Genomic DNA, 26,516 nt, shown 5'->3' on the forward strand with positions numbered 1-26,516 from the left:
GTACAGACAAAACCAGTCACCAGTCACCAGTCAATGCTGCTGGCACAACACCAGTCTGCAGGGAATCATTTACAATACTGAGAACAGCAGGGCACAATGAATACAAACAGGATTTAAACAAGCTTGTAGGGAGGGGATCAAGTAAGCAAGTGGTAACTTTCATACGTGATTCCTCCCTAGTGAGCAGCTCAGTGTCCATTTGTGTGAAAAGGTAGAGAAGGATGTGCCAGAGAAACTAGGTGAGCAAAATGTGGAGGATGGAACAGGTACAGCATGAATAAGTTTGTTAACATTGTAAACACAAAAAAAAGAAAAGAAAAAAAGGTACATTTTTTCATTTCATTCATTACTGAGAAATGTTTTATGAGCAGAATTGATCATATTAACACCTTATTAAATGTTTTATCATATAAGATCACAGCACAGCACTTTATCTAATAATACAGTGGTGTGGGACGGACTTATGTGGTTTAATTAGTTAATCCGGAATGGAGGAGAGCTGAGACTGAAACAGAGTGATGGAGAACACATATCAGACATTGAGTTTACAATGGTGAGGAAAAAGATGGATCAGGCTGAATAACACTCACCAGGTGTGGTGGTGGGGGGCGAATGGGGCATGAGATGATGGTATGCCCCGATGCTCCACAGTATAGACACAATCCTAGAGTAAGTCTTCCATGACGCTCTGACAGTGAGAGACCAGTAGGATCCACCTGCATGGGTTCTGGTTCTGGAAGAGCGGACTCTGGTCGGCTGAAAGAAAAGGGTGGAGAATTATCCACAGATAGCAGGGGAGCTTCTAGGGTTTATCTATCTTTAGCCCTCAGTGACAATTTAAAACAAGAAGAGTTTTATATTATATATTATATGACTACATAGTAAGCCAAAAGTTATGCTATTGTTTAAAATGACAAAAGTGGACACCAAAATTTTATGCATGATGTAATGATGCCAGTCTTGAATCAAATCAGTTCATGTGTGTGTGCTTTCTCTACAAACAGTGTGTCCAATGAATGCAGTCATTAATAAACTAATATTCACAAAGACCAAATCAATAAATGTTATTTTTATTTAGTATTGAATGGATTGTTTGCATTAATATTTAGTTTGTGGTAATAAGAAGTGACATTTGACTGGTATAAGTGATTTATTTTAAATGTCACCACAGTACTGTATATACACTACAGCCACACACACATCTGTGTACATTAAGTTCACTACTATAGCAGAAACATGCAGTAGTAGTACAACTTTTTATTACTGTACCTCCAACAAACTTTTACTTGTGGGATGATATAAAATACATCCTCACAATAAATACATCTTTAAAACAATGTCTCTAATTAAATAATGAGAACTACTAGGGTGGGCTTATAGTAATACGTTCTCATTTGAAAAACATGCTTTTGTGGGAGAAACAGACACAAAACACAACCTTGTAAACAATTTGTAAAATTTATAACAACATTTATCACATTTATAAAACACCTTCTATAACCGTCTTTGTGGCTTTCGGCCGATTAACGTTCTAGATAAACGCCTCCAGCTCTGACTGACTCTGTGCTTCTCAGGTCAGATAAAGCAGACAGCTGATGACACACTTTTGAACGCAGCACGTAAAAGATTCGCTCATGGATCAAACTGATAAATCATTTTCTTTCCCATCAACGACACGTCCTGCATTTTAACGTCATTTTTATTTTTGAAAGTAAAAATTATACTTGTAGTTTTAGGGTGGCTGAGATCACACAGGGGGCTGGAGCCATTTATAATTTTATAATATTTATAAGATTTTTTTTGCCATGAAAACAGCTTTGATTGCTGACATGGTATTAAATAAAATAATCTGAATCTTTGTAGATTCCCAAGTGATAAACAGAGACGTCAGCATTATATTGTGAAAAAGTAGATTATCTTCATACCAAAACCTTAAATGTTCTCTGGACTCAATGATAAATACATGTCTGACTGTTGGAACGAACCAAAAAAAACTAGAAAATGACATTCATGACGATTTATGGTGATTTTATTTCCCTTTGCCTACATTGACGCTGATGCATTAAAGAGGAGGGGGTCCCCGGTCCAAGATGGCGGCTCTATTGACGCATTCGGTCCAATGAACTGCCGTAGCCAAGGCGACATCTAGCCACATGCTAACAGTAGCGCAAGTGTTCATGGGATATGTAGTTTTCACACAGTGTAGATATCTATGCACCCTTACGAGCTGAAATAAAACAATAAACAAATCACCTGAACGGCTTCCCAGGCGGCTGGAACACGAAATTCCCTCCTCTGAAGCTGTACATCTTTTTGTAGCCCCTCCTCTACCGATCCTTTATCGCCATAGCAACGATACTCCAAAGCACGTCCGAGGTAAGTCCCAACTGGTCCATGAATTCCTCCCAGTCACATCGTTAACTAAACTAAACTGTAGGAAAGCAGTCAGATAGTCACGAGAATTAGCGTAGCTTCGGCTGCTCTGTGCAGCAGACTCAGAAGAAACAAGTCGTAAACTTTACTCTTGTACACATTATATACACAAATAAAAGTAGTAATAACACTCGGTCAGCCAAATACAGACGCTTTAACACACTTTGTCAGGGTTATTTACTCTATATATTAGCCTTAAAACTCGCAGGAGACAAACAACAAACCTCTCACACCGATCTGCAGTTCTAAACTCCACCCCTTCATCCAATCAGAATTCTCAGTATACCTGCAGAGGCGGGAATAAGAAGGACAAGGGCCAATCACAAAGAAATGAACTAACCTGCTGGGCAAAGCCACGTTTTTAGACAGTGTATTACTAACAAACTCTTAAAGGGGACGTGCACAATTATTTTATCACTAGACACAGACACAGTTATGATATTATATGAACCACAAACAATCATAAATGCCCCATTACATGAAAATAAAAGAAATGATACTTAATATAACCCTAGCTGGGCTACACTAATGTTTCAGCAGAACAAAGTGATTCAAATTAAAAAGATACCAAGGGAAATGGAGTCTTAAATTAAAGAACATTAAATTCATCTTGTACAAGATCCATCTTGGGAATCCAAGATGGCAGCACTGTGTTTTTGTTTGTCTTGTCTGATTTGTTTGTCTGCAGTTTGTTTGTTTTTTTTAATATATGTTGTACATTTTTTACACCTTGTACATCTTGTATTTTAAAAGTTGAGTGTTTATTGTAAGAAGCCGCTTTGAAATCGAACTCATTGAGTCTGGATTGGAGTCGGACCGCGTTGGGTGAAGCGTGCTATCTGTTGCACTACCCCGGGACTCGCTTTGGAAAGCGGTTGTGTTAAACATTGGTGAACGGAAAGTTACGGCTGCTTTGGAAAGTGGTTGTGTTAAACATCGCTGAATGGAAAGTTACGGCTTTTTCGTGAAGAACTCCCGGATATTAAACTAAGTGGAGCTCACAGGTCATTGTAGCGGCGGGGATATCTGCAGCCAAGGGTCGTGGAATTACATCTGTCTGAGCGAGCTTGTTTCGAAGTTTGTCTGCACGATATTCACTTCTACGTTGATATCATGAAAGTGCTCCTTTTTGTGTGGTGATCTTCATGCCCGGCCTATGGGACATACCGAGGAAAGCGGAAGATAAGACGAATCATTTGTTGCGCTTCCATATGTATCTGCCAACAAAATGTACGGACAGTATTTTCATAATTCGGGCTGTTAGTAATTCTGTGTTAATGGACATAAGGACAAAGAGCTCACCTATCTTTACTTTCATTCCTAAGATCTCTCTACCAGACTCTCGTAAAGAACAATGTAATTCTTCACTAAAAAATCTAAGGAAGCGATATTTGATAATGTTGTTGCTTTTACTGGCCGGTATTAATCCAAATCCTGGTCCAGTTGGAAGTGTTTCAACTTCTTTGGATTTTTCAAATAGATCAGGCCTTGGTATTGAACACTTAAATGTTTGTAGCCTGTTGTCAAAATTAGATCAAGTACAAATATGGGCCAAGATGACCAAAGCTGATGTTTTGGTTATTTCTGAGACGTAAAAACTGGCTAAAAAAATCAATCTCAAGCCACAACATTGCATTAGAGGGGTATAATGTGTTTCGGGCTGATTGTAAAAGTAAAGGGGGTGGGGTTGCAATGAATATCAAATCAAACTTTCATGTTACTGTTCTTAAATCAGTTTCTATCCCTAAACAGTTTGAGCTTTTGGCTATTGACCTGGAATATGGAAAGGATTGTCATTTATGTATAGTTGGTTGCTATAGACCACCAGCAGCCATCAGTGACGCTCTCACCTCACTGTCAGCTGTTTTATCTGACCTGCTTTCAAAAGAACTTGTTATATTGGGGGATTTGAATTGGAACTGGTTAACATCAAACTCAGATCAGTTTAAAGCATATTGTGACTCTGTGAATTTTACTCAACTTATTGAATCACCTACACAACCAAATTATAAGAATCCAAGTAAGTCCACTTTAATAGATATTATACTAACAAACAAACCCCATAAATACACACATACAGGGGTTTTTCCTGATGATGTTAGTGATCATTGTACTGTTGTCGTTATAAGGGATTTTAAAATTCCCAAAGTAAAACCTAGACTTATTACAAAAAGGAGCTTTAAACTGTTTGATAAACAAGGGTTTTTGCATGAGTTGTTTGCATCTGATTGGGATCTTCTTCTTCTTCTTTCGGCTTTTCCCTTCAGGGGTCGCCACAGCGAATCATCTCTCTCCACCTAACCCTATCTTCTGCATCCTCAACACTTGCACCCACTAGCTTCAAATCCTCATTAATTACATCCATATACCTCCTCTTTGGCCTTCCTCTTTGCCTCCTGCCTGGCAGCTCCATGTCCAACATTCTCCTACCAATATAGTCACTCTCCCTCCTCTGAACATGTCCAAACCATCTTAATCTCGCCTCCCTAACTTTGTCCCCCAAACGTCCAACATGACCTGTCCCTCTGATGTACTCGTTCCTAATCCTGTCCAATCTTGTCACACCCAAAGAGAACCTCAACATCTTCAGTTCGGCTACCTCAAGCTCTGACTCCTGTCTCTTCTTCAGTGTCACTGTCTCTAAACCATACAGCACGGCCGGTCTCACCACTGTCCTGTACACCTTCCCCTTGATTCTTGCTGATATTTTCCTATCACACAGAACTCCTAACACCTTTCTCCACCCACTCCAACCTGCCTGCACTCGCTTCTTTACTTCTTTCCCACTCTCTCCATTACTCTGGACTGTTGACCCCAAGTACTTAAACTCCTGTACCTTCTTCACCTCTTCACCCTGTAACCTTACTATTCCACTTCCCTCCCTTTCATTCACACACATGTACTCAGTCTTACTACGACTGACTTTCATTCCTCTTCTCTCCAGCGCAAACCTCCACCTCTCCAGGTTTTCCTCCACCTGCTCCCTGCTCTCACTACAGATCACAATGTCATCTGCAAACATCATTGTCCAAGGAGACTCCTGTCTGACCTCCTCTGACAACTGGTCCATCACTATAGCAAACAGGAAGGGGCTCAGAGCCGATCCCTGATGCAGTCCCACCTCCACTGTAAACTCCTCTGTCTGACCTACAGAACACCTCACCACTGTCCTGCTCCTCTCATACATGTCCTGCACCACTCTGACATACTTCTCTGCTACTCCTGACTTCCTCATACAGTACCACAGCTCTTCTCTTGGCACCCTGTCATACGCTTTCTCCAAGTCTACAAACACACAGTGCAACTCCCTCTGACCATCCCTATACTTCTCCATCAACATTCTCAGAGCAAAAATTGCATCTGTTGTGCTCTTTCTCGGCATGAAGCCATACTGCTGCTCACAAATTTCCACCACCTTCCTTAACCTAGCTTCCACTACTCTTTCCCACAACTTCATTGTATGGCTCATCAACTTTATCCCCCTATAGTTGCTGCAACTCTGCACGTCACCCTTATTCTTAAAGATCGGCACTAACACACTCCTTCTCCATTCCTCAGGCATCCTCTCACTTTCTAATACCCTGTTGAACAAACTAGTTAAAAATTCCACTGCTGCCTCTCCTAGACACTTCCAGACCTCTACCGGGATGTCGTCAGGACCAACTGCCTTTCCACTTTTCATCCTCTTCAAGGCCTTCCTGACTTCATCCTTTCTAATCTTATCTACTTCCTGTTCCACAGAGTTCACCCCTTCTACTCTTTTTTCCCTCTGATTTTCCTCATTCATCAGCTCCTCAAAGTATTCCTTCCATCTCCTCTGTACACTCTCCTCACTTGTGAGCACCCTTCCATCTCTATCCTTAATAATTCTAACTTGCTGCACATCCTTCCCATCTCGATCCCTCTGTCTAGCTAACCTGTACAAGTCCTTCTCTCCTTCTCTAGTGTCTAACCTAGTGTACAACTCATCATATGCCTTCTGCTTGGCCTTAGACACCTCCCTCTTCACTCTGTGCTGTAACTCCTTGTATTCCTGTCTATTCTCTTCAGTCCTGTCCATATCCCACTTCTTCTTGGCTAATCTCTTCCTCTGTATACTATCCTGAACTTCCTCATTCCACCACCAAGTCTCCTTATCTTCTTTCCTCCTTCCAGATGACACACCCAGCACCTTTCTCCCTGTCTCCCTGATCACTTCTGCTGTAGTTTCCCAGTCATCCGGCAGCACTACCTGACCACCCAGAGCCTGCCTCAACTTCTGTCTAAATTCCTCACAACATTCCTCCTTTTTCAGCTTCCACCACTTAGTTTTCTTCTCTATCTTTGACCTCTTCCTCTTACAGACCATCAGAGTCATCCTACACACCACCATCCTATGCTGTCTGGCTACACTCTCTCCCACTACCACTTTACAGTCACTAATCTCTTTCAGATTGCCTCTTCTACAAAGGATGTAGTCTACCTGTGTTCTCCTACCTCCACTCTTGTAAGTCACTCTATGTTCCTCCCTCTTCTGAAAATACGTGTTAACCACAGCCATGTCCATCCTCTTAGCAAAGTCTACTACCATCTGTCCTTCAAGGTTCCTTTCCTTAACTCCAAACTTGCCCATCACCTCCTCATCACCTGTGTTCCCCTCACCAACATGTCCATTAAAATCTGCTCCTATCACCACTCTCTCACCCGTGTGAATACTCTCAATCACCTCATCGAATTCACACCAGAATCTCTCTTTCTCCTCTAACTCACAACCTACCTGTGGGGCATAACCACTAACAACATTCAACATCACCCCTTCAATCTCTAACTTCAGACTCATCACCCTGTCTGACACTCTCTTCACCTCCAGAACATTCCTCACAAACTCCTCCTTCAGGACCACACCTACCCCATTTCTCTTACTATCCACACCATAATAAAACAGCTTGAATCCTGCTCCTATACTACGAGCCTTGCTACCCTTCCACTTGGTCTCCTGTACACACAGTATATCCACCTTCCTTCTCTCCATCATATCAGCCAGCTCTCTACCTTTCCCTGTCATAGTACCAACATTCAGAGTCCCTATTCTCAGTCCTACACTCTTACCTTTCCTCTTCTCTCTCTGTCTGTGCACTCTCCTCCCTCCTCTACTCCTTCGACCAACAGTAGCCCAATTTCCACCGGCGCCCTGTAGGTCAACGGCGCCAATGGCGGTCGTTGTTAACCCGGGCCTCGACCGATCCGGTATGAAAATCTTACTGACAACTCGCATGGTTAGATTTGGCAATGTTTTATGCCGGATGCCCTTCCTGACGCAACCCTCTCTATTTATCCGGGCTTGGGACCGGCACAGAAGTCACTGGACTGTGACCCCCATGGCTAGATTTTTATTAAAAAAGCATATATTATGCTTTTTATATATATATATATATTTTATATAATATATTAAAGCATATATTACATATATTACACACATTTATCTGTATTACACTGCTTTTTATTAAAAGCAGTGTAATACAGATAAATGTGTGTAATATATGTAAGGTAAAAGAAAAGAAAATTACAAACAAAATCTCCTTCAAATAGTCAAACAATTCTAGCGTAAGTAGAAATAAGTAAAATGCAAAGATAAAACAAACCAAGAAACACTCTCCAAGTGTAAGCCTGCGTTTGTTCTCCTGATGCACCCTCTATAAGCAATAACAAAGTATAACACAATGAACTTGCCTCAAGGTGAATGCACACCGATAACTGGTTCTAAAACCCTATTTATACCTTATATTATATTATATATTATATATTCTGCTTCTGTCAGCATCCTGTCAGGTCTCTCATGATCTCATGCTTCTGCAAAACATCCTGAGAAGTCTCCTCAGCTGCACGGCTGCTTGTGTATTCTTATGCTGCTGACACAAAAACTTGTGATTTCCTTTTAAGCTTTCACTGTTACTCTCTGTCTTAATATCTAAACATACTGTTAATTTGATATCCGGTCCTTGTGGGGGCACTAACGGGGTGGAGAAAGCCTCGTGATTCGGATGTTGATGTGTTTTTACGGTGTGAGAGGAGTTTGCTTTAGTTCTGTGTTGCGGACAATAAAGTTTCAAAGTAAAAGGAAAAAGGAACTATTTGTTTGTTGTCATTCGAGTTAACATTGGTAGCAGAGGATGGCTGCGGGAAACTACAAGGTCCCACCACAGTTTGGTGAAAAGAAGTGTTATGAGAGTTGGAAAAATGAGGTGGAAATGTGGATGTGTGTCACAGAGCTGGAGAAAAAGAAACAAGCACTGACTGTCACGCTATTGTTAACAGGGAGAGTGCGAAATGCTGCTTTGGAAATATCCGCGGATGATCTAAACAAGGATGATGGTATGAAGACCATTCTAGACAAGTTGGACTCTGTATTCCTGAAAGAAGAAAAAGACCGCCAATACGACGCGTATACGGAGTTTGATCGTATCACACGAGAGCACAGAATCCCGATGGCTGATTACATCTTCGAGTTTGAAAGCAAATATAACAAGCTGCGCAATTTCGGCATGACACTTCCAGATGCTGTACTGGCGTTTAAACTGCTCGACACAGCGGGTCTCGATGCTAAAGATAAACAGTTAGCGACATGAAGTCTGCTCTGAAACGAATTTTTGGGGAAAATTACATGCATGGAAGTCTCTTTACTGGTGAGTCTGCATGTTTCACTGATTCTAGTAAGAAAGAAAACAAGCCACATCTACAAAGACCACTGAAAATGCAGCCAGGAATGAATCCTCTCGATAGATATGGCAGGCGATCTAAATGTGCCATCTGTCAGAGTACATATCACTGGGCAAAAGACTGCCCTCACAGAACTGAACAGGCAAAACTGACTGAGGATGTAGAGCAATGCAACATCACTTTGTTTTCTAAAGAAACTTTGTCAAATGCAGAAGTGTTTATGGTTGAATCACTTGGGTCAGCAGTTATTGATACAGCCTGTACTAAAACGGTGTGCGGACAGAAATGGTTTGACCACTATGTCAGTGGACTAAAAACAGCAGAGTTATAAAAGTTTAAACGCACAGATAGCGCAAGAGCTTTCAGGTTTGGTGATGGAAAAGTTGTACACTCTACAAAACAGGTTAAGGTTCCAGCCATGATTGGACAGACCAAATGTTACATTGAGACTGAAGTAGTCCCAGCTGATATCCCTTTGCTTTTGAGCAAAACATCCTTAAAAAGAGCAGGTGCTGTGCTGGATCTTCAGTATGACACAGCAATAATGTTCAAACACCCTGTGACTCTTGAGCTTACCTCATCAGGACATTACATTAGGACATAAACCTGTAAAGTTCTTTTTGTGAAAGAGAACATGACTTAAAAAAAAAAGAGAGAAGTCCTAATAAAGTTGCATAAACAGTTTGGACATGCCACTGTGGATAGGTTAAAAAAGCTGCTGATTAGTTCAGGTAATCATGATGAGGAGTGCATTGTTATCTTAAAGGACATAGTAGATCACTGTGAAACATGTGTGAAATACAGCAAGCCCAAACCTAAGCCTGCGGTGGGACTGCCTATGGCCTCAAGTTACAATGAAAGGGTAGCCATAGACCTGCATGAACTGGATACAGGAGTGTGGTATCTTCATGTTATTGACCACTTCACTCGCTTTAGTGCTGGAGTTATTATGAGCACCAAAAAGGCAAGTGAAATTGTAAAGATCTTCATTCACTGCTGGATTAGCATACATGGTCCACCTAAAAGACTGTTTAGTGACAATGGTGGGGAGTTTAACAATGACGAAATGAGGTGCATGGCAGAAAAGTTCAACATTGAGGTAAAGACCTCTGCAGGATATAGTCCCTGGAGTAATGGTCTTTTGGAAAGACACAATCAGACGCTTACAGATATACTAATGTATATATACTATATATACTATACTAAAGTGAAAAATGACAACAGATGTGACTGGAAAACCACCCTGGATTGGGCACTGATGGCAAAGAACTCAATGCAAAATGTCCATGGTTTCAGTCCCTACCAGCTTGTATTTGGTCAAAATCCAAACCTACCATCAGTCCTTACTGACAAACCACCAGCTCTGGAAAGTAGTAGTACAAGTACTTTGGTAGGACAGCACATATCAGTTTTACATGCTGCAAGGAGAGCGTTTACACAGTCTGAATGCTCTGAAAGAATCCGATGATCTTTGCGTAAACAGTTACGATCTACAGATGAGAGATATGAGACTGGTGACAAAGTTTACTACAAGCATGCAGATTGTGCACAGTGGAAAGGCCCAGGTGTCGTGATTGGCCAGGACAGGGCAGTGATTTTTGTAAGGCATGGAGGTACTTATGTTCGTGTGCACCATTCTAGGCTCCAAAAGACAGATGAAATTCACACAATACAGGAAGACGGAGATGCAAAAGAACAAGACATTGTGACCAGTACTGTTTTACAACCTGCAGTTTTAACCAGAATGGAATACGACGATGACACTGATAGCATGGAGAAATCACAAGTAAATGTTGAAGGTGAAATTGATGAACAAGATGACACACTGACTCAGTCAGGAGAAGATGCGAGAAGTTGTACTCCTAAAGTGAAAGCGGGACAAACCATTATCTTTACAGACAGAGAAAGCGATGAGTCACGAACAGCACAAATTCTTAGCAGAGCAGGAAAAGCAACAGGAAAACACAAAGACTGGTACAATCTACAGTACACCCACCCAGAGACTGTTGCAGGTGTTACTGGGTAAGCTGACTTAACACTAGTCGATGACCTTCAGATTATTACCCCAGTCACCACAGTACAAGGTAATCCTCACCATGAAAGTGATGTGCTACTGTAATTATTGAAGACGAAACTTTTGCTGCAGCTAAGAAAACCGAGTTGGACAACTGGAAAAGTAACTGTCTGTTTAAGGAAGTAAAAGATGATGGTCAAAAATGTATCAGCACAAGGTGGGTGTGTTCAGTCAAAGAAACACCTGATGGCAAAGTGCCTACGGCAAGGCTAGTCGCAAGAGGATTCGAAGAACAAAATGTCAGTGACCTTCCTAAAGAATCTCCTACTTGTGCTTCAGATTCTCTAAGAGTTGTTATGGCAGTCATATGTCAAAGGAAATGAAAAAACCTAAACTCTTTTCTTCAGGGAAAAGAATTGTCTAGAAATTTCTATATTCGTCCTCCTCCAGAAGCAATGTGCAAAGGAACGCTATGGAAACTAAACAAATGTGTGTATGGTTTGGCGGATGCTTCTCTGTACTGGTACAATAAAGTATCACAGATTGACCCTGCAGTGTTCTACTGGCTTGACGACAACAGTGAGTTGACTGGAATCCTCGCCTCTCATGTTGATGATTTTCTGTGAGCTGGTTCGGAAACGTTTTCGGTGACGGTGGCTTAGTGGTTAGCACGCTCGCCTCACACCTCCAGGGTCGGGGTTCGATTCCCGCCTCCACCTTGTGTGTGTGGAGTTTGCATGTTCTCCCCGTGCGCTCCGGTTTCCTCCCCCGGTCCAAAGACATGCATGGTAGGTTGATTGGCATCTCTGGAAAATTGTCCCTAGTGTGTGATTGCGTGAGTGAATGAGTGTGTGTGTGCCCTGCGATGGGTTGGCACTCCGTCCAGGGTGTATCCTGCCTTGATGCCCGATGACGCCTGAGATAGGCACAGGCTCCCCGTGACCCGAGGTAGTTCGGATAAGCGGTAGAAGATGAATGAATGAATGAATGTTCACCTCTTCTTTTTAGGATAATGTTTTCTTCCGCTCTTTATAAAAGATGTATTTGGTTATTTTTTTTTTTTTTTTAAAAGGGAGATTGTTAGTTTCATATCCGGTCCTTGTGGGGGTGCTAACGGGGTGGAGAAAGCCTCGTGTTTCGGATGTTGATGTCTTTTTACGTTGTGAGCAGAGTTTGCTTTAGTTCTGTGTTACGGACAATAAAGTTTCAAATTAAAAGGAAAAAATGAACTATTTGTTTGTTGTCATTCGAGTTAACACATACTATTGAACATTATATCACTTCCTAATCACAAAATGGTTACATAAATCCATATAAAGGTAAATGATACGTGTCATTCTATAAAATGAAAAAGAAAATTCATATAAAGGTAAAGGAAACTTATCATTCTATAAAATGAAAAAGAAAACTTAAAACAATTCAATAATCTTCTTTCAGCAAGATGATGGGTCTTTATCCAACTGTCTAAGTACAGTGTCTGTTCCTCCTGTTGTTGTATCAGCTTCCTTCTGGATCTCTTCTTCACAGTTTTAATCAGATACATTCAGTTTCTTTATTTCATACAACAGTGTCCCCATTTCCTTTAGTTTATTTTCCATAACTTCCTTCTTTCTTGCTTTGTGTCTTTGTTGTCTTTTATTTTGTTTCTCTCATTTTGCTGCATTAATTTCACTTTGTTTCTTTATTGTATTGGATGTGATTATCACATAAGGATAACCAAGGTGCATGTTGTATGGCAGTTACTCCACTCAAAATATCTACCAACACATCACATCACAACTCACCTCATCTCACCACACCACACCTCATCACACATCACATCACACCACATCACATCACACATCACCACACCACATCACATCACACCACATCACACCTCACCACACCACACCTCACCTCATCACACCACACCTCATCACACCACACCACACCTCATCACACCTCACCTCATCACACCTCACCACATCAGACCTCACCACACCACACCTCATCACACCACATCACACCTTACCACACCACACCTCACCACACCACACCTCATCACATCACGCCTCACCTCATCACACCACACCACACCACATCACGAGCAAACCTTCTCTCCGCGTTGGTGTGTTTGGAGATGACTCTTCCACTTAAAACTCTTCCCACACTCCGAGCAGTGATACGGCTTCTCTCCTGTATGAATGAGCTGGTGTGTTTGGAGATGACTCTGATGCGTAAAACTCTTCCCACACTCCGAGCAGTGAAATGGCTTTTCTCCTGTATGAATGCGCTGGTGTGTTTGGAGATTTCTCTGATTGGCGAAACTCTTCCCACACTCCGGACAGCAATGTGGCTTCTCTCCAGTGTGAATGCACTGGTGTAGTTGGAGATCACGCTGTCGAAAAAAATTCTTCCCACACTGTGAGCAATGATGTGGTTTCTCACCTTTGTGAATGTACTGGTGTCTTCTCAGTTTTCATGGTCAGTGAAACTCTTCCCACACTGCAAGCACTGGTGGACCTCTTTCTGCAGAGGCCCAGAGATTGTTTGCTAAATACTGGAGCTTCTTACTGGCATACGATTCTGACACATGTCTCCTGATTTGATCGGTGTATCATATTGATCAGGGTGGCATCTTGTGGTGTGTTCATGGAGCAACATTTGAGATGAATACGAAAGTGAACATATGAAGCAGGGGAAGACTTCCAATTGGGCATCAACTTTTTCTGGAGATGAAATAAAAGTCATTACAAACTCATTGTGTAATGAGGGGATTTTAGTTTTTAACCACTATAATCACAAGATCAAGCCAATACAGTAAACCAAAATCAAGCCCTTAGTGCTGTGATGGATCCCTGTGCTTTTCTCCTGTCCCCAAGGCCCCTGCTAGTGCAATGAACAGATGGCATATGGCCCCATTCACACCTGGTATTTACAGGCGTCCTGTGTAACTGGATCATAACTGGACAACACTAAGTACAGATGTGAAAAGGTTCAGCATTTTTGACAAGAGAAACCCAGTGACAAAATAAAATCAGAAGAGCTAAAAAACTCTATTCTGAGAAACTAAGAAACACATTTTCCGCTGATGTCCCACCATCAGTGTGGAGAGGCCTGCAACCCCTCATGAACTACTTAACACCACTGAACTCGGACAACACTCTACAAAAAAACCTGAACATGTGTTCTCCAGGTTCAATATTCATTAACAAGCCATCAACGCTTCCCCCGAGTCAACACCTCTCCTTTTCCATTTCCACACAGATAAAATAGTTCTTGCACTTTACACAATTTGTTTTCCTGGACTCATTTAATATGATCACGCCAAACATCATTCACCACAAACTCAGATCTCCATGCCAAAACTCACCTGTAACTGGATCACATTTTTCCTACCCAACCGAGAGCAGCAAGTGAAGCTGGGACAAATCACATCCAGTACTTGGATCCACTGCTTGTTCTTTCTGCGCTTCTCCATTAAACTTATTGTCAAAATCCATAAAATGTGCTAATGGTGACAGGTCTAAGCCTACAAAGGAGGTGGAAAGGCTCTAGCTCTAATGCAGACACAATAACCTGGAGTTTAACACTGACAAGACTCTTGGGATGACAGTGGAATTTAAAAAGACCCTACACACAGTCCAGTGTTACACAGTTGTTCAGCACTGATTCTTTTTTGGCACCACCATCAAAAATTAAATTGGCAGAATAACATAACTGTCATCCTCACCACTAAAGCACAGCAGAGGAGGTACCTTCTTTGCCACCTGAAAAAAGCAAAACCTGCCCTGTGCAACTGCTGTGAATTCTATAGAGCTACCATCAAATCCATCTATCGAATCAGTGCTCGATAACTACCTGGCTCATCTATGCCATCCTACTGGATAAAGGCAGACTTAAAAGTTCAGTAAGGTCAGCACAGCACATCATCGGGACATCACTACAATAAAGGTATATCCTTGCTTCTAAGACTGAGAGCTTGCATAAACTATGCTCCCCTGCTTAATATCCTGCTAGCAAATACCTGGTCTCTAGAGTGCAAGCTTGATCAGGGCCAGGTTTAAGTTCTAGAAGGACATTCTGTACTGCAATGACCTCTGCTTTACAGAAACTTGGCCGAGACCAGCAGTACTGGACCATGCAAGGGCTGTTCAAAGACAACAGGAAAATCATGGGGAGGATGAGTGTGTCTATTGTTAAACATCATTTACATTTATGGCATTTGGCAGATGCCCTTTTCCAGAGTCACGTACAAAAGTCCATTGTAGACTATCAGTGAATACATCAACACTGATTCACCAGGTTACAGACTAGAGCCTACTAGACCAGAACAGAAATGTGTCCTGCTGTATAATTACCGCTTAGTGATGGACCAGTCGAGCAGTGCTAGTACATCTGAAGGAGCAATGTGCAGTGTGAGGATTGACAAGAGTTTTGACGAAAGAGTGCTGGTCCGTTTTTGGCTTTGTAGACAAGCATCAGTGTTTTAAACATGCAGCAACTGGAAACTAGTGGAGAAGCGCAGCAGTGGAGAAGTATGTGAGAACTTAAGCAGGTTGAAAACAAGTCCTGCAGCTGCATTTTGGATTATTTGCAGAGGACAAAATTGCGTTCAGACCAGTCTTAAAATGTCAAGAGTCTGAATAATCACCTGAGCAGCATGTGTGAATAAAAATGGCCAGATCCTTCTGATGTTGTAGTCATAGTATCTAGAGACAGCCAAAAGGGCTAAGACCTTCTTTTAAAAGGAAAAGCTTGAAGCTTCTGCACAAGATTCTCATAAGTTCCACAACATCTTCATCCTTCCTGACTGCTGAAGACTTTTCAACTCTAACAGCAAAAGAGATTCTAGAAGTCATCCAGTCTTGCACCACTGCTACAGTCAAATATGACTACAAGGCAGAGTCTCTTCCATCAATTTGGGAGATCGAGCCATTGGTGGATAAAACCATTGGAATATCAAGTAGAAGGCTGGGTTCAAGGAGTGTGAAGGAGGCAAAGAGGGTCTTTGGAAGGAAGCTAGAGTAACAGCACCAACAGGGTCATGCTATAAGCTTGTGGATGCAGATGTGCAGCTTGGGGAGTGTAAAGGAGAGGGAAATGCTTTCATAATCCCTGATCACAACATGAACAATGTTTTCAGGTTAGGAAGGCAGGAACATCAGGAAGGCAGCCTACCAGGTCCTAAGAGCCTGTGCTGGTGCAGAAGGGGTTATGGGCCTTGCTCAAGCTCAAGGGTTTTGCCCAAAGGTGGCAGATTGACAGTGCAGGAGCTTGAAGCCAGATCTTCTGATCAACAACCCAGAGCCCATTTAGCCACCATTGCACTATGCACTAATTGTGTATAATGAATGATGTAAAATTACAGAGTGGAATAAAACAGATTGATTTGTTTTCTTTGCAATGAAATGTATAACATAGCATAGATAGCTATGGATAGCATAGATGGAGTGTTACAATATCAGTGATACTTAAGCCCATATTGTGGTTGTATAGAGGAAGTCTTTACCTGTAATCTCTTCCTCTTTAACATGCTTGCTCTGAAATCCACTTTGTTCGCCTAGATTTTCCACAAAGCCTGATGCTACACCTGAAATTCCACCTGAATTGGGCAGTGTGGCTGTAATTTACACCTGAAATTACATTAAAATGATTTCACCTCAAGTACAGTAAACCTCTGAATAACAGGTTGGAACAAATAGAGCCCATAAAATGTATGAGATTCAATCTGAACCCTGCTGTCTTACTGAGATAATCTTCATCTTCAGGTTCTTCCTTTTTTATATATTTCTGTTCATCCACAGGTGTGATGTGTTCCACAGAGTTCGTCATTGCATCACATGACATTTCATCACCTGAATTTACAAAACACAAACAGGACACAAGTCACTGCTATGGGGCTGGTGTATTGTACATAGGGTTGCAAAATTCCAGGAATTTTCAAGGCTGGAAACTTTCCATGGGAATTAACGGGAATATATGGTGATAAACTGTTAATTTAAAAAAAATGCAGAGTTGCCTATAAAAAGGAACTTAAATGTAGTTAAAAAAATCTTGCTTGTTTAAAACAAAAAGATTTAATGCAAATTAAGTTTAATTTGTACCCTGCATTCCTCGGTCACTTACACACAGCACACTGCTTACTGAAGGGCCATTGAGGCCAACCCCCCTGCATGTACTTGCATTCTTCCATAACATGCACAGTAACACTTTATTTTAGGGTCATTTAACTAGTTGCTTATTAACATGAAAATTAATAGAATATTGGCTATTTATTAGTACTTATTAAGCACATATTAATATGTTTATTACAATTATTTAAGCTGACAGGAAAAAATGTCTGAGATCAGCTAAACGTCAGGATACTTTGATAATTAAAAACTACCTTCTGCCGCCGCCACAGAGGCAAATTTCTGTCTTCCCCTCCCTTGGAGCTCTCTCTCAGGTGGTGGTGGCCACACGGCTTGAGCTTCCTTCTGAGGCAGAGGCGGTTGCTGGGCATAAACATGGTGTGTTAGAAGCTTAGGATACAAATTCCTTCTTAACCCCCCCTCCACATTCAGCAACTACGCACTTACCCTTACTCCACACTATCCTCAGTAACGGTTATATCAGAGCAATCAGTGTAATCATCAGGCGCTTTTTACGACTCATCGCTCCAGCCATCGTTTATCATACACAATAACACACGAAAAGTCTTTTCCTGGTCGTTTGTGCGTTTTTAAGGTGGTCGATCTACACCGTGATTTTTCTATACGACCATATCATGAATTTCAACCAATAACACATCTAATATTAATTTACACCTTTTATAGTACATGCAATGTTCTAAAAACTGTTTTGTTGAGGTTGTGAGGGTAAAAACAAAATCACTTATTTTAACACAAGCACAATGTTTATGAATAACAAAAAAACTCGTGTTTGTCTAAAGCACTTTTCCTGATGCACACCCAGAAACAGAAACTTTAACAATCAATATTAGTTTAAAACAGTATAAATGCTGCATCCTTACCGCGCCTGGGGCCCCAGTCTCTCTGCCACGTGATCTTGCTCTCGCACGCCTGGACATACCGTCTACTGACTTCACACCGTGTCTAATTCCCACTGAATTGTAAACAAATACATAAACACTTACAGTATAGAACTGTGCACTTTACAGAACAACTTTACCAAACAATATAAGTTCTTTTTCTAACTTCGCTCAGTGTTTCACTATGGGAATCGCTTTGGGCATGACCAACTACGGAAACTCTTATGACACCACGTCTGTCTTTGACAGACAGGTCGACCTGCGACCAGGCTCCGCCCTGCCTATATCAGCCAGATCGACCCCTGTCTACGTCATTCTCGCTTTCTTCCCGTGGGAGAAGAAAGCTTAACTGTTCAATAGACGGACCGTCATTGGATTCCGTCGCCGAACGCGACATCAGTAGGGGATTGTGGTGAGTGACAACCCTAATTTGGAATAGCGTCCGCGTCGTGGCGAGCTATTCTGATCTCCTGCTGCGTATTTAGTTACAGCGGTAGGAAACATCTAATTTACTTCAGGTTACGGTTCAAGGCGGACCTACCGAAGGTTTAATTCAAAGTCTAACAGGCTAACGTGTTGTGACGAGTCTTTAGACTGCACTATGTCGACCGCGATAACCCTGGCAAAGGGCATGAGTCAAAGACTAAGGAGGCTGTATCCCACCCTTGTCCATCATCATGTGGAGCTACCATCTCGGGCAGGGACCCTCATCCTATGTGCATAGTGTGTATGGGACGTCGCTAGCGGACCCGCAGACATGTGCTCACTGTGCGTCATTGCCGGTGAAAATCTTGGAAAGGAGGCTGAAAGTGTCGGTAGCTAACCAGCAGGACCCTTGCCTGTCTGAAGCTGCCTTGACAGCTACGGCCCATCTGCCGTGAGCTAGCAAGAGCTGGGCGGACATGATGGAAGCCGAATCCCCGGACATGCCTCCGCGGTTCGATGGCCTGCTCGGGCAGGTGGATAACGAACTGGGGGACAAGGACGCAGATGGCGATGCTAACTCTGACCTGGGCATGGACGACGAAGAGGAGGAAGACAATTCCCCCTTCTCAGTCCAACAGTCTAGACCACCTAGCACGACCGATTCGGCCCCCCTGCTGACAGCAGCCTGCACGAGGTGTGCAAACGGGACGCAGCGAAGCTGGGCCTAGCCTGGCCAGCCGCCAAAGTTGCCCAAGGAGCCGTGAGAGACCTTTACGATGGGAAAAGGCTGCCGCTGACCCACTCGGCAGTGAGACAGCTCCTGCCTGCCATGCCTGCGTGCATGAAGGAGATGTCTCGATATTGGTCTAGCCCCTTTAAGAGCAAGCTCCCCACCAAGGGACACTCGATGTTGGAGATTGCCGGGATGGAGGAGCTGGGGTTGGCCAGACCCCCAGCAGTGGAGCCTTCAGTGGCTTATCACCTCCATCCGAATCGACAATCTGTTTCCTCCTCATCGCAGTTTTCACTGCCGAGTAAGACGGACCGTTTGACCGCCACGACCTTTCAGAGGATGTACAAGTACGCAGGGCAGTCTGTATGCTCGCTGAATGCTGTGACTTTACTGTCAGCATATCAAGCGGAGATTTTGGTGGAGATGGGGCGGCAGTTGGACTCAGGAGTACCGAACCCGGCACTCTGGGACAAAATCTGTGTCGTATACGATCTGATTTTACGCTCCTCATGCGGTGCGGTTCAGGGCTGCAGCCACATAATGGGCCTGGCCGGTCTCAGGTGAGAGAGCACTGTGGTTAAACCTGTCAGGCCTGGGCGACGCTCAGAAAGTGGAGGTGATGGATGTCCCTTACAACCCGACTAAGGGTTTATTTGGGCCCGCTCTCGAGAAAATGAGAGAAACCAGCACCCTCAGGAAAAAAAGGATGAGGCTTTTCACATCTGTTTGCCATGCAAGCAGGCGGCGCGACTGCTCTCTCAGCCGACACGGCAGGGCTTCACAGCAGCCGCAGCATCGAGAGGGAAGCTGATGACCGCGAGAGCTGTGAGACCTGCTCACAGTGGACAGGTCGGTCAGCGACTGTGTCCGGATGGCTCCGGACCTTGGGGAAAGCATTCGTTTGTGGCCGCGGCGGCTAGGAACCGTCCGCCCCACCCCGGGGAAAGGAAGAAAAAGTGTGCGACCTGACACACAGGTTTTCCCCTGTCCTTCTCTCTCCGCCGGCAAAGAGAAGAAGGCGGGAATACAGCCCTTCTGTCCTAAGTTTGGTAAGGGCTCATTATGTTTGCTCTCCTCCAGTTCAGAGAACAGAGGGAGGCCAGAGCCATGTGCAGTGTCACCAAGCACTCACACACACAGGGGAATTGATGATGATAAAACATGCATTATCGCAGCCAAGCCACGGGCTGAGGGCGATATGCTCCCCTGGTTCGAGAAACATAACAATAAATGTTGCACTTTTGCAGCCAGGCAAACAGCCGAGGATGATATGTTTAAAAAACCCCGAAAAGTGCAAAGACATGAAATGCGTTCCCTCAGTCCCACCGCTGGGGGCAGTGCTCACTTCCCCATAAGTGGGGGCGGAAGTATACGGGGGCCTTCTCTCTGCCCGCATAGCCAGCTGGCGCGCATGCGCGGTTCATCCGTGGGTTTTAGCAACAGTTTCACAGGGATATAGACTCCAGTTTGCCATGAAACCGCCTCGTTTCAACGGGCTGATCATGCCAGTGACCGAGGGAGAATCGGCTTGTGTTTTGACGGCCGAAATCGAAACCCTCTTGCACAAGCAGGCAATCAGAGTGGTACACGGGGAGGAAAGCCGTCAGGGCTTCTATTCCCGTTATTTTGTAGTTCCAAAGAAAGCGGCACAGCCTTCCGTCCTATTTTGTATCTGCGTATATTAAACAAGCACCTCAGACAGTATTCATTCAAAATGCTGACACGCAAGGTGCTATGTCGATCGATTCACCCAAACGATTGGTTTGTGACGATAGATCTGGCGGACGCATGGGCTCCGAGGGTTTTTACCAAATGTGTGGGTTAGGGTTAGGGTTAGGATCGCTGGATCGCACGTTTGCGTCTGTGCTCTCAGCCGCCCGGTGAGAATCAATCATGCATTCGTCAAAGCGCTCAGACACTGGAAAAGCCCTGTGTCATTCAGGTTGGGGATTCCCTTAGGGGCGGTGTCATCGAGAGTAACTATGACAACGGACGCGTCCTTAAAGGGTTGGGGAGCAACCCTAATGGGCAGAACTGTGAACGGCGCGTGGCCGCCACAGCTGATGCACAAACATATAAACTATTTGCAGCTATTAGCGGTGTGGCTAGCACTGAATCATTTTCTGAGTTTTCTCAGAGGTCAGCATGTTTTAGTGAAAACAGACAACACCACAGTGGTTGCTTACATCAACCCTCAGGGGGGCACACGCTCCCTTCAGCTGCATCGGTTGGCAAAGAAGCTGATCGTGTGGAGCAACACACGGCTTCTGTCTCTCCGGGCGACTCACGTTCCGGGGATCTTGAACAGAGGAGCAAATTTACTGTCCAGGGGAAATCCTCTTTACGGGGAGTGGAAACTCCATCCTCAGGTGGTGAGCCAGGTATGGCAGAGGTACGGTCAGGCTGCCGTAGATCTCTTCGCCTCGCAAGAAAACGCTCAATGCCCTCTGTATTTCTCTCTGGTGGACGCAAATGCACCGTTGGGTGTTAATGCTTTAGCCCATCAGTGGCCAGACGTGCTTCTGTATGCATTTCCCCCTCTGAGCTTAATCTCCCCCGCTTTAGCCAGAGTGAGGGAGCAGTGTCTGTCATTGGGTGGCAGAGATAGTTCAACTATTGTCGGGGCAGCCGTGGCCCCTCCCCCCGCAGAGGGACCTCCTGTCTCAGGTGGGGGGGATTTACTATCCTCATCCGGACATGTTAACCCTCTGGGCCTGGCCCGTGAGAGGTGGAATCTGAATGCGGCTGGCTTGCCCTCGTCAGTTATACATACTATACAGAGTGCGAGAGCCTCCTCTACCCGCGCTCTTTATAGCAATAAATGGCGTGTTTTTGAAGAATGGTGTGGGCGGAGAGTGATTATCCCTTTTCAGTGCTCTGTTAGGGATATATTATGTTTCCTTCAAGATCTGCTTGATAAAAGGAAGGCTTTTTCCACCATTAAGGTGTACCTGGTAGCTATTTCAGCCTTCCATATAGGTTTTGGTGAAAAGTCGGCAGGCCAGCACCCTTTAATAAGTCGTTTTATGAAGGGGGCGCGCTGCATACGGGCGGTGTCTAGACAGATGGTTCCTTTATGGGATCTGCCCATCGTCATAGAAGCCTTGTCTCAACATCCTTTTGAGCCGAAAGAAGTGGTGAGTCTTAAGTATCTCTCTCTTAAGACGGCACTGCTCCTGGCTTTGGTGACAGCCAAGCGTGTGAGTGATTTACATGCTTTGTTGGTTAACCCGTCTTGCTTACAATTCGCTCCGGGGCTCACTAAAGTTTCTTTCCGTCCTAACCCTGCTTTCGTGCCTAAGGTTTTGGAATCGGCATATAGGTGCCCGTCTACTGAACTGGCGGCTTTTCATCCTCCTCCGTTTTCTTCTCCGGAGGAGCAGAAACATCATGCATTATGCCCGGTGCGGGCTCTTCAGGCGTATGTGGAGAGAACAGCTGGTTTCAGAACTTGTGACCAGCTGTTTGTGTCTTGGGCTACTCCTCACACAGGGAAGCCGTTATCTCGGCAGCAGCTATCCCACTGATTTGTGGAGGTGATATCTGTGGCTTATGGTTGCAGGGAGTCTTCAGCCCCCTAAGGGTTCAGCCCCCCTGAGAGCCCACTCCACTAGGGGTATGGCCACATCGTGGGCTTTACTCAGAGGAGTTTCTGTTCTGGATATTTGCTTGGCGGCGAGTTGGGCAACGCCACATACGTTTGTGCGATTCTGTAGGCTAGACATTTCGGACATTAGCGCACGCAGTGCTGGATGCCGGTACTACTGTACCCATTTGGAAACAGTAATATGGGTGCAAACCGGGAGCTGTCTATATCTCCTAGAGATGAGCCGGATACTCGGCTGAAACGAGTATCCGGTAAGGATAAAGCACTTCTGCCGAGTACGAGTATTATATGAGTAATACGAGTCAATATCTGTGCTCGGATTGAATGAAAATCATCATTGGGTAGCTGAATTTGAACAGGATTTGAAGAAGCTTTCCTGTATTTTAGATGAAAAAGAAAACGCATGAAATCTGATACACTCCAAAAGGTTTGTTGTGGTTTTACAAGCTATAAAAAACAAACATCTGGATCTGCAACTCAATTTATCCAGTGTGTGGAGGCTTTCGCTCTATCATTTTTGTGCACAGCCTGTCAGACACACATTCAGTCAGTCAGACAAACATTTAGTCAGTCAGTCAGTCAGACACACAGTCAGACAGTCACTCAGTCAGTCAGACACGCAGTTAGTCAGTCAGTCAGACAGTCTTTCAGACAGACACGCAGACAGTCAGACAGACACATATTCAGTCATTCAGTCACTCAGACACACAGTCAGTCAGTCAGTCAGAGAGACACACATTTACTCAGACACACAGTCAGTCAGTCATACAGACACACAGTCAGACAGTCACTCAGACACACAGTCAGTAAGTCAGTCAGACGGACACAGACAGACAGTCAGTCAGACAGTCAGACAGACACACAGACGTCACACATATATTTAGTCAGTCAGTCAGACAGACAGTCAGTCAGTGAGACAGACACACAGACAGTCAGTCAGACAAATATTCAATCAGTCAGTCAGACAGGTACATATTCAGTCATTCAGTCAGTCAGTCAGTCAGTCAGACAGACACCCAGTTAGTCATTCAGACAAACAGTCATTCAGTCCGCCAGTCAGTCTGACATATATTCAGTCAGTCAGTCAGTCAGTCACTCAGACAAACAGTTAGTCAGTTAGTCTGTAAGTCAGACATATATTCAATCAGTCAGTCAGACAGACACACATTCAGTCACTCAGACACACAGTCAGTCAGACAGACATACACTCAGACACACAGTCAGACAGTCAGTCAGTCAGTCAGACAGACACCCAGTGAATCAAAATCAGTCAGAGTTACAGTCCGTTGTGCACTTCCATGTTATCACCATGGCCCTGTCCTTGTCACACAAAAGGCTTTTCCTTTTCCGGGAACCCAGGGCAATATAAAGGCAGTGACTTCTTTACTAAAAGATCCAGTTGCCAAGCTGAGAGTCCCACACGCCCTTCGGCTCAAAGTAGCCAGGCGTACACAGATGACTGCATGTGTAAACATTAGCTCAGTTACTTTTCTCTTATAAAGATAGGGTAAGGGATGTGGCTATGTGTGTGTGTGGTTTTGACTGGAGTAAAACTCTGTGAATCCCCTCTATCTGCTCTTTTGTCCCCTCATGCTGAGCGGGAAAGCTATGTGATCTTTTTCAAAGTCAACAAAAGCATGGGGACATAGTTGGGTGACTGAGAAAACAGAGTCTGGGGAAGGCAGCAGTGTCCAGCTGGGGCACTGAGACACAACGATATGGCGGATACACAAATCAGCCTCCTTTACTTCTCACTGTAATATTTACACACTGGACAAAAAAACGTGATTCAGTTCAGACAGTACATTAGATACACAAAATCACAAACTTGATTTAGGATTTGAAGACTTTTTTTTTTGTATTTACCAAAATGTAGCTGATCAACCAAATCATGTCTGGTGTCTGATGTTTGCTCCTGTATTTTTTCTTTGGCAGCAGAAGTCCACCTCTCTCTAAATCTTCAAAAGATCTTCAAAAAAATCCTCCATTTTGGCTAAGATTATTCTTGAAAACAAGAGCTCTCCACACACACACACACACACACACACACACACACACATACACATACACACACACTCACACACACACATACTGTACACATATATACACACACACACACACACACACACACTCAGATGATTAACTTTCTACCCAGAGTGTTGACAGGAACTTTTTAAAGGGCATCAAAGTTACTCTCCATGTGTCCTTTCTCCTGGTACAAAACAATGGCGTATGGAGAAGGTGATCTAACAAGAAGAAAAAAGAGGGGTAGAAGGTGAATACAGAGACAGAGGGGAAACGAGTGACAGTGGTGTGTGTGTGTGTGTGTGTGTGAAAGAGAGAGAGAGAGAGAGAGAGAGAGAGAGAGAGAGAGAGAGAAAGAAAAAGCATCAAAGGCATTAGATCTCAGCATGCTCCTCTAGTGGTGTGTAAACTCCCACACAAAGACACCCAGTTTCCCCTCCACACATACAGCCACACACACACCCCCACACACACACACGGAGCATCCAACTCTATACCACTAAACCTATCCTCAGTAGCAATTAAAACCACCCCCCCCCCCCCACTGCTCTAAAACCTCATTAAACCCATACTCTCCTCTGCTTCCTCTCCTCCGTCCACTCGCTTGTTCGTCCTACAGATGAACTTCACTCCATCACGACATGGGGCAGGGGCCCAAATCTGAAACAACATCCTCACGCTAATCACGATGCTTAGTGCTGAAACAAGAGCTGGGAAACAATTAGGCTTCTGAAGTGGTCCTAATGAACACCCTTCCTGTTGATTGGAGCATTTCTGTGACATTTAAAGGGTGTATTAAGACACTGATCACGTTTGTGGGACTTGTACAGAGTTAGTGAGGAAATATTAATTGAAAAGGCAGTGGAAAAGCAAAGCATGGGTGAATAAAATGAGTTGGAGGAGGGGGGCTAAAGATTGTACACAGCATTTACTTAATGCGAATGATGTTTAAACTACAAAAGTATAGTTTTCCTGATCAAACCTCATCTCTTTTGGAGTTTGATTACAAATAATATCCCTTCTATATGGTAAAACAAAAGTAATTACGTAAGCAGGAAATTCATTCTAGTTCTAACATTATGTCTGTCTTGTTGAAGTGATCAACTGTACTGATGGAGGCTTGAGTGCAAAACTGTTTGTGATGATTACAGTCCAAATCCATCACCATGCTCCATTTTTCTGGCCCTGACATGAGCTCAGCTTTACACTGGACAGAGTTAGAAAAGCACACGGCTTTTAACAGTAGGTTTGCGGTCTGTTCTCGGGACATGGAAGACTTTCAAAGTTGACTGTTAGCTTTAACCTAACTGCTCTATTATGTTATTTTAACCAGTGGCTGAAGATGTAATCAGAATGATGTATAAAGCCCAGCTGCTGACAAATTAAAAAACATTCTTTCCCCCATCATTTCATTCATTCATTTATCCTTCCTCAGTAACCCGTAACTCTAGAAAAACAGACTTTTGGATGTTATATTTCATGGTGTATTAACTTCCAAAATTCCATCAATTCAACGCAAACTAGATCTGAGTCTCTCTGTCTCTCTCTGTTTCTCTCTGTTTCTCTCTGT

General features: G+C 43.7%; 1 protein-coding gene across 1 annotated transcript in view; it reads right to left on the reverse strand.

The window, feature by feature from the left end:
* Positions 1 to 13,223: 13,223 nt before the first annotated feature.
* LOC132856422 (gastrula zinc finger protein XlCGF7.1-like) overlaps positions 13,224 to 26,516 on the reverse strand; it is a 126,954-nt gene continuing 113,661 nt past the window's right edge. Inside the window, 1 exon segment of the mRNA XM_060886061.1 lies at positions 13,224 to 13,565. Coding sequence (XP_060742044.1) covers positions 13,224 to 13,565 — 342 coding nt within the window.

Source organism: Tachysurus vachellii, chromosome 1 (genome assembly GCF_030014155.1).
Source record: "Tachysurus vachellii isolate PV-2020 chromosome 1, HZAU_Pvac_v1, whole genome shotgun sequence".
Lineage (NCBI taxonomy): Eukaryota > Metazoa > Chordata > Actinopteri > Siluriformes > Bagridae > Tachysurus > Tachysurus vachellii.